At 59.2% G+C, this 13151-nt stretch overlaps 4 protein-coding genes across 4 annotated transcripts; 3 read left to right on the top strand and 1 right to left on the bottom strand.

Annotated features, from left to right (window-relative positions):
• Positions 1–403: 403 nt before the first annotated feature.
• On the top strand, positions 404–1718 carry BDZ90DRAFT_229829 (hypothetical protein). Its single transcript, XM_025505230.1, has 2 exons — positions 404–802; positions 892–1718. Exons 1-2 carry the CDS (start codon positions 484–486, stop codon positions 1530–1532), a joined length of 960 nt encoding a protein of 319 aa, XP_025365446.1. The 5' UTR covers positions 404–483; the 3' UTR covers positions 1533–1718.
• Positions 1719–2352: 634 nt separating this feature from the next.
• On the top strand, positions 2353–6593 carry BDZ90DRAFT_25569 (hypothetical protein). The gene is made up of 2 exons (XM_025507860.1): positions 2353–2387; positions 2456–6593. The coding sequence occupies exon 2, from the start codon at positions 2530–2532 to the stop codon at positions 6481–6483; it is 3954 nt and encodes a 1317-aa protein (XP_025365445.1). The 5' UTR covers positions 2353–2387; positions 2456–2529; the 3' UTR covers positions 6484–6593.
• A 541-nt stretch (positions 6594–7134) lies between these two features.
• BDZ90DRAFT_277258 (hypothetical protein) lies at positions 7135–8646 on the top strand. The gene is made up of 2 exons (XM_025508990.1): positions 7135–7728; positions 7801–8646. The coding sequence occupies exons 1-2, from the start codon at positions 7216–7218 to the stop codon at positions 8575–8577; spliced, it is 1290 nt and encodes a 429-aa protein (XP_025365444.1). The 5' UTR covers positions 7135–7215; the 3' UTR covers positions 8578–8646.
• A 1689-nt stretch (positions 8647–10335) lies between these two features.
• BDZ90DRAFT_245129 (P-loop containing nucleoside triphosphate hydrolase protein) lies at positions 10336–12419 on the bottom strand (the record flags this gene model as incomplete). The annotated part of the gene is made up of 2 exons (XM_025507490.1): positions 10336–10492; positions 10783–12419. 2 exons carry the CDS (start codon positions 12417–12419, stop codon positions 10336–10338), a joined length of 1794 nt encoding a protein of 597 aa, XP_025365443.1.
• Between the last annotated feature and the right edge of the window lie 732 nt (positions 12420–13151).

The following is a 13151-nucleotide window of genomic DNA, read 5'->3' as shown; positions in this document are numbered from 1 at the left end:
AGATGGAGAGCTGATGCTTGGATTCGCACACCTTCAACAACGGCTGTTAGCGCGTCACCTGCACTGCCTCTCTCCCTGACTTGGTCCTGTCACTACAATTTCTCTCTCTTTCTTGCCTTGCCTCTTCTCGTCTGTCATCTCATCATGACGTCTACATCATCACTACTAGCACAGTTGTGTCTCAATATCAAAGCGTGTATTATCTCTCTGCGATGCGATGATGATGAGTGAGCGATGTGAGTGACTGAGCCATGGGCCTGAGCCAATTTCCAAATGAGGGAGGCGAGCACGGGCCACTCTCATCACTTTGGCTGGCGTGGATGGCATCGCGCTGCTGCTGCATGCAGTCGAGCAGCCGCCCGTGTCGTCCGTCTGGCCATCGCTTGCCTCTTCATCTCTTGACCTCATCACCACCACATCTATCCACTCGATTGCACTCCGCACAGCTCCTGCCCGACTCAATCGTACTACAAGACAACAACAATGTCCAGCCCAAAACATCACCCCACGCCCTCAGGTCAAGCGCCCAAGCCAAAGGGCATCCTCAAGAACCCGCTAGAGCGTCGTCCCTCCCAGCCAGGAGGAGCAGAAGACATCGCCAGCAGCAGCGAAGGACTGTCCATTGATACGAGTAATGCGCCTCAGGGACAGCACGTCGGCCCCAATGGCTTGAGCTGGGACGAATCGAACATCGCGCTTCATGACTTTGAAAAAGAGAGCACGCAGAGGATGAAGATTGATGAACCAAAAACTCCTTTTGTTCATGGCTCTGGTTTAAGTGATGATGAGGGTGGATTCGATTGTGAGTGCAGACCAGCGCTCCAGATATTTCAAGCTACGTTCGCTCAATCTCGCACTGACACGCTCTTTCTCTCTTGTCTCTGCGCGCAGCCTTCGCTCTGGACAATTCGCAATCTCCTGGCCCTTCAAGCGCAGCCTCTGGCTCTATCAGCACCGGCGGCCAGGATGATGCCGCCGCCGCAGAGCTCGCTGCCAACACCAACGCTAACGCCAGCCTTGGTGGTGGAGCAGCCCGTCGCCCCTCCGGATCAGGCAACGCAGCTCCCGCTGTAGGTCTCGATGCTGCAGACTTGGCCCATTCCGGCACAACGCCTTCTGGCCCCAACCCCGACGGCAGTCTGAGCGCTACATCTGCAGAGGGCGGTTCACGCTCCAACCGCACGCAAAGTCGTAGTCCTTCCTTCTCCCTCCCTTCCTCCGGCTCATCAAGCCGCCGTGCAAGCTCGCGCTCGGCCGGGGGCGCGGACGACTCTCGCAGTGGTGTTAGGCGCGAGAACATGGATGTCGATGGCGGCGCAGAGGAGGAAGCCGTTGTGGGTGTCGACGACGAGGTCGAAGATGAGGATGCGGAGACCAAGGCGCAGAGGGAGGCCTTCGCTAAGAAGAGGAATGCCCATTATGGCAATGAGGCGGAAGCGCTCAAAGTTGCGAAGGCTCTGGCAGCTAAGGAGGATGAGGAGGACGATGACGGGGATCAGGCGATGGGCAACAATGGACCCAATGGGGTATGATCCGCGCTCTGCCATCGATGAGCTCGTTGAGCTGCTCCCCGCTCTTGCCTACTGCCACCCAATGATGACCATCTGTCCGTCCAGCTATTCAAATTGCCCTTGCACACCTAACCTCTGTCCAAGCTTCGCACAACTCCAATCGAGCCATGTTATCCTATCCTGACTGTCGTCTCGTCACAACTTGGACGATTCACCTGCGTCGTCCGATTGTCCCTCATGCACGCACGCTCAGATCAGGCTCAGCCCAATCGACTCCAGTCCGAAGCGACCCTCAAGTCGGGCGAACGGAATGCGCCCTTTCCTTGTTGCTCCCCACACTTCCCCGCTTCCCTCCTCTCTTCTCCACACTACCATCTCCCTATCCCCTCTGCCCTTCGCACATCTTGCTCGAGCTCACTGAGCCTCGTGCGCTCCTGACCCCTCTCAAGCCGTTGTCAAGTCAAGTCGCGGCAGCTCCAACCCTTGAGCTCTCGAGCCCGCCATAGCCGCTTAGCCTATTCCGCCCTGGGCGGGTTCATAGCAGACCCGTAATCCACAGGGAAAGAGAAGCCGTCGCCCGTCGCCTTGCCGTCGAGTGGTGCTCAGCGGCTGCTCGGCGGACCCTTGTCTCCAGCTTCTCGCCGCCGCCTCCTCGTCGTCGCAACACTCCCTCATCTCGCAGAACACGCTAGGCTTAGCTACTCCAATACTCCCTGCCATCACCTTTGTCATCACCGGTCCTGGTGACAGGGCGCTGACGAGATTGGCCCTCTGAGCTTAGCTGTCACGCTGTGAAAGGTCACCAGGTCGGCCCTCAGAAGCGCGTCCATGCCTTAGCCATCCCGACGTACTAGAAGTTCATCGAGGCCAACGCGAGTGGGTAAGACGAGTCAGCCCATGTTTCACACTTTCTCACACGTGCTCCTCCATCCTCTCTACCGCAGAGCTACCCTACCACCAACCCTAGCACGCATACACGAGAAGCGAGCACGACCTTTGGCAGAGGCCTCTCCCCACGATGTGGTCCAACGTGGGAGGCGGCAAGCCTCAGATGAGCTACGCAGACCTGTTGCGCAAGGCAAAGGAGGCCAAGATGGGCGATGTCGAGGCATCGTCGCCCGCTTCGGGCACATCTGCAGCAACGTCATCCCGTCCCAATGCTGGACCTTCATTTTTGGTGTCACCAAGCCCCGTCAGGCCTGGCGTGAATTCGACCCCTCCTGCCAAGACCGTACCGACCTTTCCAGCAGCTATGCCTCGACCCACGTTCTCCAGTCCTATCAAGGCGCCGCTCGCCATCGCGAGTGCTACGCCACCGCGACCTTCCCAAGTCAATGGAGCAGCAAAGGGCCTCCACGATCCGACGCCAGCAGAGCAGAAGCCCCCCCTGATCGCAGACGACAAGGCGGTTAAGCCGACTGCATTGCCCTCACTGTCGAACAATATCTGGGAGCTGAGGAGGCAGCAAAGAGCGGCAGCGTCAGCGCAAGCACAGACTGCTCCACCAGCCGGAAGGCCAGCATCGAGTCCATACACCTCGTCGGAGGCGCCCGCTCGCGCTAATGCCGCAGTCCCAGCAGCATCGTCCACCAAGACGGAGGAAATTAGCGATGCAGCGAAGGATGCCCCTTATGCGGCAAGCGACGAAACCGCAGGAGGGAGTATCGGCAAGGCCGTAGCGGTCGCAAGCAATGCAACGAAGATGGAGACACGAGCCCAGACACCATCCCAGACACCAGGATCTACGAAGCCTCGATCGTCATCTGACGCAGCAGATGTCGTCGAACGATTGCGCTCACCGTTGACACCATCTCCGACCAAAGCAACGGAGCCTCTGTCTTCGTTACAAGCAGTGAAGATCAAGCCAAGAGACTACGACGATGCCTGGCTGAGCCGAGTGGCACTAATCAATGAAGGTCACCACAAGATCGCAAAGGAGGCGGTCACAGCTGCGCGGGCTGACAGCGACGGAGAGCGCAAGCCAGCTTGGGGCAAAGCTGTTCGTGGAGGAGCCCTGGCTTCCCCGGTTCCCCTGCCTGAAGACGCTCCCTCAGCAGTTGATGCAAAGTCACCGCCTCCCACAACAGCGGCAAAAGGTCTCGAGATCAAGACTGATAAGGGAGCGAAGAGTGACGCAGCATCGGACAAAACATTACCGCCGCCTCTCGTCTTCTCAGCTCAAGAAAAGAGTAACTGGCCTTCCCTCGATGAAGCAGAGAAGTCGTCCACTGCATCGACGACGCAGAGCACGCCTGCGCAGCAGCATGCCACTGTCTCGACTGGCAGCTCGACTCCCGGCAGCGCCGTAAGCACTGGCAGCGGTCTTGAAGCCATCAAAGGCCTGCAGATCAGAAGCGGCAGCGGGCAGCGTAAGGCAGGGAAGCAATGGGTAGAAATCGTCCCCGAGATCACGCACGCTTCGCCGCTGCCTGCTCGTAAGGGTGTCAGCGCTAGCAAGGGAAAGAAAGCCAGTAGGAGCAGCGGGTCAGCTGAGCGACTGTCAAAGGATGAGACGAAGTCGGAGCAGGCCAGCGGCTCTGTCGACAAGACCTCGAGTGGTAGCGGCTGGGACGAGGAACCTTCTACCAAGACTACAGTAATAGAGCCAAGCAGCGATTCATGGGATGAGCCTCACCACGGCATCGCACTCGCCGGTCGCAAGCCCTCTCCTGAGTCGCCGAACCGCCAGAGCAAAAGCTCGTCGAAGCGACGCGACGAGGCCGCACAAGTCAGCTCGCCCGTGACCATTCATACTCGTCCTCGTCTCCCCTCTGTGCCCACTCATTTCAACTCGGATGGCTCATTCTCGCCGTCCAGACTGCGTCGGGAAGAAGACGCAGACGGTTGGCGATCCGCACAGCAAGAAGAGACTCCCACAAGGGGTAAAAAGGCGGGCAATCGCGGCCGATCTGGGCTTCACAGGAGCAGTCCGACGAAGAGCAGCGTCGCGCTCCCCGCCACCATCGACCACGCTGGTCTTGGCGCATCCACGTCCTCGCCCGTTCGCAGCCAGCCCAGCCATGCGGCACGTTACGACAATGGCATCGTTCAACGCTCCGCTACTGATGCTCCCCAATCGTCCTGGGACCAGTGTACGACCTTCTACGAGCCCGGCCCACCGACCATGTCGCTCAATCACGGTCTCATTCCTGGTCCCCACCCATTCTCCTCGCCAGATGATATTCCGCGCTGGGACCCAATGTTTTACGATGGGGCGAGATTCTGGCCCGCTGTGCCCATGCACATGCACGGTCATCTGATGCACCATGAGCACCACCACCAAGGCGAGGGAGATCAAACTTCGTTCCCCTCTGCTCCACCTGCTCCCGGCCAGCCGCAGTATTGGCAGCCAGACGCTCAAGGCGAGCAGCGTCCGCCGCTGACTGCACCTGCCCAAGGTCAGCCTGCAACTCCCGCTCCAGCTCCATCTGCGCATTTGGCCGGCCCGATGATGGATGTTCCCGCAGCAGCAATGCAGCTCGTCACGCAGGTCGAGTATTACCTCAGCGAGCGCAACCTCTCAGGAGACGTCTTTCTGCGTTCGCAGATGGAGCCGGCGGCCGGCTGGCTACCACTGAGTCTCATCGCCAGTTTCAGGAGGCTGCGTAGCATGTGTGACGACCTGGGCGTTTCTTTGGAACACCCCGAAGTCAAGGGGAGGCTGTTACACAGCTATCACGTTGAGCTCGATGAGGAGGGGCGAAGGATCCGAAAGCGCCATGAGTGGGAAAAATGGCTACCACCGCCCCCGGGTCCGCCTCCTAGTGGCCTCATCAACTCTGTGCCGACGCATCACTCCAGCATGCCGCCCATGCCCGTCAGCTACTCATATGAGGGCCCGGGAGGTCCTTTTCCCTTTGCAGTCTACACTCCTCGCCCCGAAGAGATGGCATCTGGTCCCATTCCTCCGCATCCACCCAGCATCCCCTTCTACCCATCGCAGCCGCACTATCATTCGCCTCATCCCGCCAACATCTACTCCGCAGCCCAACCCAACATGACGCCGACGACGCCATCGAGCTCTGCTCTATCATATCCTAACATGATCTCTGCTCCGCCACCCGGCATGCACGCGTCTGGCCGACCAACGCCGCATCGCCTGGGAAGCTGGCAAGATCCAATCCCTCTGCACTACGACTTCCATGATGGCCTCTATTCACCAGTTGCGCCTGATGCTGGAAATCTTGCGATGACGGGAGGCAATCAGCATCCACAGCAGCAGCAGCAGCAGCAGCCGACGGCTTCTCGGGCGTACTATCAAGCTCAGCCTTACCATCAGCAGCAAATGCCCCACACAGTCGACGGCTCTACCCCCGCCACACGCAGATATCCAGACAGCAATACGAGCAACGACGCTCGGCAGCTGGCACCGGCTGTAGTCCTCGGCAGGGGCAGCAGCGACTCAACACCTTCCGGTGGCGCGTTACCACCTCATCCACACTCACACAGGGCACCGCCAGGGGCGTCCCTCGAGCGTCAAGTTAGCCAGCAGACTGACGCCACCAACGCCACGACGGCGACGTCGGCGATAAGCAGTAGCAGCAGCGGTGAGATGGCAGGACTGGGCCTCGGCCTAGGTGGCGGCGCAGTGGACGACACGAGGCGGCCGTCCGTGACTACAAGCGCTACGACGGCCACCAGCCAAAGTGAGGGCTCGGCAACGTCGATGAGCCCAGACGCGCAGGCGAAAATGCAAGCAAAGACTTCGCCAAGTGACACGCCATTGAAGGGGAAGTCGAAGACGAGCGCGACAAAGGCTGGTGTCGCTGCAGGTCAAAAGGCTACGCAAGTGTCGCCGGAGATGTCTCATCAACAGAGCAATGGGGAGGGTTCGGCGCTTGCTGCAAAGCATCCATCCGTGGCGTCGCACTCGGCACACTCTTCTCACACGGGAGAAGAGTCTGAGGATGATTGCTTGGGCATTGTGGCCGCAGAAGGGCTTGGCGGTCTGGTCGAGGCGAATGCGAAGTGAGCAGGGCAACTGAAGCAACAGCAGCGGGAGCAGAAGGCACTTGCGAATTGAGGGCAGCCTCGTGGAGTGGCTTGTCAAGCGGCGCTCTTGAATTGCTCCTCTGGATCTCAATCGTCGCCTAAAAGCAGGCTCAAACTTACGGACCGTTCCCTGATCTACCCCTCCGCCTATTTTCATCCTCACCAGCATCGACCTCTCCTTTCTCTCTTCTCCGTCACATCAGTTCTCTCGGCGTTCAGCCCACCCATTCCTCCTCGAGGCTCTTAGAGAGGCCCGCACACAAGCCTCAGCAAGCACTCGCATCATATACGAGCAGTCCACGAGCGCTTCACAATCCCTATCGATCTTGCCCACTTTCCTTCTGAAAATTCTGTCACCGCATCCACGTATATCTCTCCTGTTTCTCCTCATTGATTCCCCGCCTCTTCATCCAAGCTCTTTCTCCTTCTCCTGTCAGGCTTCCCTAGGAAGCGCTTTTTTCATCTCGTGTCTTTCGCCTCTCGCCATAATCCATCTCGCTTCATTGTCAAGTTTTGTGATTTCTGTCGCGGCCTGAGGATCTTGTTTTGTCGGAGGAAGGTGTAGGGCGCCGAGGTGGAGAATCGCGTCCGTCCGTGTCGGACTGGCTCGAGCGCATTGCTTCGTGTCTTTGCACCTTTTTGCTCCTCAACAACATCACCTTATCGCCTAGGTCACGCCGCTTCAGAGCAGCTCCAAAGCTTCGTCGTCATCATGGGCGGCTCAGATTCCACGTCTCCCCTAATCACCGTGGGGCTGATCCTCGCGGTCCCACTGCTCAATCGCTACCTGCGCAGTAACCAGGCTCCAATATCGACCACGCCAGCCTCCCCCTCTTCTCTCAGACGGCCTTGGTATTCTCCCCGCCTTTTCTCCCTTCGAATTTCTCGACTCGTCTCCCTGCATCCCTCTGAATACCTGCTCCTCACCCTCTTCGTCACTCTTGCGACGTACCACCTTGCAGCGCTTAACCCGCTCGGGCAATCCTATCGAGCCTCGCGTGACCTCTTCCTTCACACCGGGCTGCCGATCGGGGCGAGTTCGGCGAGTTTGAGAGGAAGGGTCGCGGCGTTGGGGGTCGAGGAGGTGGGGTTGAGCGGATGGATGAATACGGGAGAGGTAGGCGGGATGGGCGAGGATGGAGGAATAGAGTCGGCGGCGGGAGCTGCTGCAGGGGGTGATGTCCTTGAGAGGCTGTTGAGGAGGTTGAATAGTATGAGCTCGAGGGTGAGTGTCACGACGCCCAAGTGTTATTTCGGGCCTACGTGCTTACCTTTCTCGCTCTCTCTCGCTCCGCAGCAATCCTATCTCCTCCTGGGCCCTTCCCCACTCCTATCGTGCAGCTACTGTACGCACCCCTCCGACCATCAACTCTATGCGCTCCCGCCCATCCTCCTCCTCTACGCCCTGCACGCCCTCGCTTTCGGTCTCAGTACTGCCGCGACTACGACATTGCGATCACTCGACTCCCTCCGCTCCGCCTCCGCGTCAACGGTGGTATCCTCAGCCCACTGGCGCTCCACCCTCGCCGCCCTCCTCCCCATAATGGCCGTCCTAGAGATCTCAGTGGTTTTCGACTGGTACGGCTGGTCGGAGGACCAACGTAGTCCTTGGAATCACTGGCATGCCAATGTCTATCTCGCTAGACATTGCCTGCTCCTCCTGCTGAGCGTCCTCGTCTACCTCTATCCGCGAGCCGTACAGGCCCCAGGGCCAGGAGCACCGCCCGCTCCTGCTCGGATCGCTCAACGGCTAGCCTTGCTGGGCGACTGTGTGTCGAAAACGTCGAGCAATGTATCGCTGCTCGACGTGGGGAGGGAGGTAACTTGGCGCGACGCTGAGCTGCGTGGCGCTGTCCAGGAATGGCACGAAGGGCAAGCCCGGCTTGCAGGTGAAGAAGGCAATGGGGGAGCAGGAGCGATGATGCGGCTGAGAGAAGCGCAGGACAAGGGATGGATACAGAGACCGCCGGAGCAGGCGCTTGTTACTACTAAGGAGCATGTATGGAGGAGGATAGATGAGGTGAAGGGCGGGGGGAAGAGGATAGCGGCGACGAGTGGGCAACAGAAGTCGTGATGTAGCGAGCGCGCAGGCTGCCGATCAATGTAAAGATATCGCAGTGCATAATTCCGTTCCTGCTCTTCGCCATACTCGCCTCTTCCCACCTACGACAAGTCATGGCAGTCAGAATCGTAGTCCACCTCATCTTCTGACGCAAGCTCGACGTTCGGCTTACTGACGCCAGGTATCCAGTGCACATCGGGATCATCGTCCGCCCCAATGTCCGAGTCCTCGTTGGCCCCCGAGCCAGACTCGTAATCAACGTCATCGTCGTCACAGACAAAGGAGCCGAGTGAGTAACGATCAGACTCGTCACCCTGCGAGCTGCGACCTATACGGGGCTGAGGGCCTCGATGAGTACTGGCAAAAGAGGCAGCTGGCCCTCCGCCTCCTCCCCTCCCTAATGGAGCTCCCCTTCTCCCCGCCCTCCTTCCCAAGGCGGCGTAGCTCTCTACCCTCCCATCCCCACCACCCTGCGTCAATAAGCTCTGTCGATATACATCCATCTGCTTGTACCCCCTCGGCGCCTGCGTCGGCTCAAAATCGCCCACGTGCTCCAAGTCGCTCGTGTCCGCCTCGTCCGTACTGAGGCCTTCGTCATTGGAGTCAGAGCGGTTGCGTTCGCGCCGCTCTTCGTCTGTATCCCGTTCAGCCTCGTGATGAAAGAAGGCGCGAGAGGTGGGCGAATTGGTGATGCGCTTCTTCTTCTCGCGGGATTTCTTGTTCTTGCTTGTGGCGGAAGCTTTGCGTTTACCGTTTGCTGCTGCGTCGGGCCGGTCTTCGTCGCTACTGTCTTCAACAATGTTTACCGTTCGTGCATCCTTGTCGCGCGCTTTGCCCTTGCCCTTGCCGTTCGCGCCGCCCTTTGCGCGGCTACGTTCCCCATCCTCCTCGCCATCCGAAGAAGGAGCAACAGCTCGGCGAAATCTTGAAGCGGGCTTGGACCTTGGTGGGCCCATGAGTCCTCTCGCCTCATCATCCTCGCCGAGTGGGCTATCGCTCACCGCCGTCACGCGTTTCCGCCGCCTGTCAACAAGCGGCGATTCGTCCACGCTCTCATGGGAGGGCTGAGGAACCCTAGGCGCGCGTCGCTGCACGATGGGCGAGGAGTTGTCTGCGATGGATGCAGTTGATGGCTTCGATCTACTCGAGGGACCCTCCTCTTGATTGCTCGGACTGGCTGCCGCTGTCTGTCGCTCTTGCTCAGCCAGCAGGCTCGCCATAAGCGGGTGGACCTTGCCGGAGCGACGACGGGCAATCTCCGGCGAGGGAGAGTCTTGCAGCGCTGAAGGCGCAGTGTTGTTGATGCTTCCCTTCTTCTGCTGTGAGTCCTTTCTGGCCGCCGAAGGCTGACGCGCTTGGACCTGTCTTGTCGCCTCTTGACTCAGCTGTGCTAACACACCGTCGTCGTTGGCCCATGACATACTGAAGTCGTCTTCGCCGTTCGAAGGGCTTTGATGAAAAGACGAAGCGGCGCGTCGCTGCGCTGCTGAGGCGGGAGATGGATCGGATGCCGGCTTACTTGCGCTGCGGTTGCTGCCTGAAGCTCCTGAGGCTGCTGACCGAGCGGGCTGCGCCTTTTTCATTGCAGCAGACGCTCCATTGACCTGATTGGCTCGGTTGAAGATCAGAGGCAGTGGACTGCTAGCCGGCTCGCTGCCTCCTGCCTCGTCATCTGAATCGACAGCGAAGCGGGAACGACGCCCATCATCCGCGCTGCCGGTATGCTGGGAAGTCGCGCGTCTCGCCCCGAGCTGGCGGCCACGACGTGCGCTATTTGTAGTCTCGCCGCGACTGTCGGTGCTGGAGATAGTGGTGGGCTTCGATGCGGTGGGTAGCTGGGCGCCGCTCTGCTCCGCAGCCTGTCGATACGCTGCCTCCTCCTCTGCCTGCTTCTTCTTCTTCTGAGCGCTCGCCGTGCGACTGAGATCTGGGCGTTTGAAGTCAAGACCTCGCTCCATCGCATCGTCATCGTCGTCAGAGTCAGAGTCGACACTGTTCAACGCCTCACGGGCTTGCTGACCGCGCCTCCTCATCGACGTCCCTGCCCTGCGCGCTGCACCTCCTCTGTCCCCTTCCTCATCGTCGTCTGCTTCTTGCAAGTCGCGACTGATCGCAGACGCCTTCAAGAAGCCAAGCAGTGCCCCCTCCGGCACATTACGATTAACATCCGTCAGCCTAGCTCTCCGCTTCTTGGCCTTCTCGAGCGCCTTTGCCGACTTGCCCGCGGCCTTCTTCGAGCTGATCATCGCCGGCTCAAACTCAGGCTGGTCCAACTCCTCGAAGTGAGCCGTGGGCTTGATGCTCTGCGGCACCAGACGAGGTACGTCATCAAAGAGCGTGACGCTATGTCCTGCAGTGATTGTTTGCTGGACCCCCTTGTACGTGTCCTTTGACTTCTGCCAGACGCTCGACTCGGGTCCCTCGGTCATCAGTACGACGATGCGACCTTCCCTCTTGCGACCTGTTCGGCCCACGCGCTGAAGCATGCGCACGGAGTCTTTCACAGCCTCGTAGCAGACGATCAGGTCTACCTCGCCGATGTCGAGACCTTCTTCACCGATCGAGGTGGCAACAATGACATTGTAGGTGCCTTGCTTGAATTTCTGGATGATCTCTTGCTGTTCTTTTTGCGTAAGTCCGCGGCCTCGCTTGTCTGACGCTTGGCCTATAAAAGGAGTGGCCTTGACGCCCTCCTGCTGATTGAGCAGGTCGACGATCTCGTGAACAGCCTCGCGCAGAGAGCAGAACACCATCACTCTCGTCGATGAGTCCTGCGTCTCCCTCGAGAAATGGTCGAGAATGACATCGACACACTTGATCATTTTGGGATGCGCCTCATCCGGCATGGAAGCAGCGAGGTTGATGACCTGTGCGAGCTTCATCTTCTTGGAGTCCTGCTTCTTCATGCTGTCCAGCAGCTCTTGAATTCGAGCACGGAACATCTTGATGGAGAAAGTATCGAGGTGATGACGTGCGTCGGCCATCTTGGCCGTCTCGTTGATCGTGGAGCCAAGCCAGCGCTTCTGAGCCAGAATGCTCTTGCGCTCTGCGTAGATGGAGCGAACGCGGAACGGATGGAGCGTTGCTGCATCGCAGCGAGGGAGCAGTACGTGAGTGACGAGGGTGTTGCAATTCTCGTCCATGACGTCGAGGTAGAGGTCGCGCAGGTGGCGGAAGTCGTCGGTCATGGACACAACGATGGGCTCTTCGCGCTTTTTGTGAATGTACTGACGAATATCCAGGGCTTCCTCGGTGCGCAGCTCGATGAGGCTGATGTGTAGGTTGTCAATGACTTCCTGAACCCTCTCGCTCGTTGAGCCGGGTGTAGCGGTGAGGGCGAGAATACGGAAGTACGGATTGACAGCTTGCATCTGCGAGACGATGTTGCAATAGGCGTAATTGCCCGTTGCCCTATGCGCTTCATCGACTACAAGACAGACGATGTCCTTCGGATCGACGTCGCCCGTTGCCAGATCGTTGTCAAGCGTCTGTGGCGTCATGTAGAAGATCCGCTTCTCTTCCCACTCATCGCCGCGGCGAGACTTGGCGGTGTTGCCCGTCATCTCGCAGGCTACGTCCCATGGGAGACCACAGATTCCGTGGCATGCCATTTGTTGCTGTGCGACCAGCGGCTTCGTGGGGGCGACGAAGACGATCTTGCCCTTTGGATACCAGCGAAAGAAGTTGAGAATGACGACTGCTGCGATGAACGTCTTGCCTAGACCCGTAGGCAGAGCGACGAGGACATTGTCGAAGAGCGCCCGCTGAACAATGTTGAATTGGTAGTCACGCTTGGCCATATTGGTCGGGTATAGGAATGTCTCGGCTGCCTGTACGTCCAGCTCGAGCTTCATGGCGTCTGGCGGGGGCGCGGCAGGAAGAGGTGGGCGCGCTCGAGGTGGCGGGCATTCGAAGTCTTCGTCATCCTCGATGTCTTCGACACCCGCAAGCGCAGCCTCAAGTGCTCTGTCTTCCGAGTTCTGCTGGGTAGGGCGAGGGCGAGGAGCGGTGATGCGACGTGCCCCTGACTGCGCATAGGCTGTGCGATTCCATTGCTTTGTCTGACGGGCTTTTTTCGTACCGCCACCTGCGACAGACTGTGACGACATGGTGACGATACCAAGACCATTGGAGGGAGGCGCTTGCGTCGCGCGGTCGCCGAAAAGCGTACGCTGGACGTAATTGGCGCCTGAGCTTGCTGTTCTCTGCATGCCTCGCGAGGGTCCCGCCACTGCGTTACCGATGTTCCCATCTTTGGAACGGGCAGCGATGGTCGTGCATCCAGCCGCAGCTGCCACCTGCTCAGCGACATCGAGCTGTCCAAGCAGTCCGTCATCCCAGTCGTCGTCTGCGTCGATTTCGATGGGATCGGAGGGTCCTCGTGATGGCTCAGCGGGAGGGCGGCTAGGTGTAGTGTTGTGAGGTGGTGGTCGGCTCAGCGCTGTTCTGGAGGTGCGTAGAGGAACATCTGGTGTCTCTGGGCATAGAATCCGAGCTGTCTCTTCGGTGGCAGCCTTTGAAGCGGCGGCGGCGGCGGCGCCATTCTCGACGGCGTCGATGTGGGCGATGGCGGATTCGTCGAGGTC

This window comes from Jaminaea rosea (assembly GCF_003144245.1).
Source record: "Jaminaea rosea strain MCA 5214 unplaced genomic scaffold BDZ90scaffold_1, whole genome shotgun sequence".
NCBI lineage: Eukaryota > Fungi > Basidiomycota > Exobasidiomycetes > Microstromatales > Jaminaea > Jaminaea rosea.
The sequence above is the reverse complement of the archived record's forward strand: the minus strand, read 5'-3'. Positions and strand labels throughout refer to the sequence as shown.

Excerpts from the sequence above, each read along its gene's own strand:
- BDZ90DRAFT_229829 (XM_025505230.1), top strand. The coding sequence starts at position 484 with ATGTCCAGCCCAAAACATCACCCCACGCCCTCAGGTCAAGCGCCCAAG. Across the intron at positions 803-891 it reads TGATGAGGGTGGATTCGATT|CCTTCGCTCTGGACAATTCG; the intron begins GTGAGTGCAGAC and ends CTCTGCGCGCAG.
- BDZ90DRAFT_25569 (XM_025507860.1), top strand. The coding sequence starts at position 2,530 with ATGTGGTCCAACGTGGGAGGCGGCAAGCCTCAGATGAGCTACGCAGAC.
- BDZ90DRAFT_277258 (XM_025508990.1), top strand. The coding sequence starts at position 7,216 with ATGGGCGGCTCAGATTCCACGTCTCCCCTAATCACCGTGGGGCTGATC. Across the intron at positions 7,729-7,800 it reads TGAATAGTATGAGCTCGAGG|CAATCCTATCTCCTCCTGGG; the intron begins GTGAGTGTCACG and ends CTCGCTCCGCAG.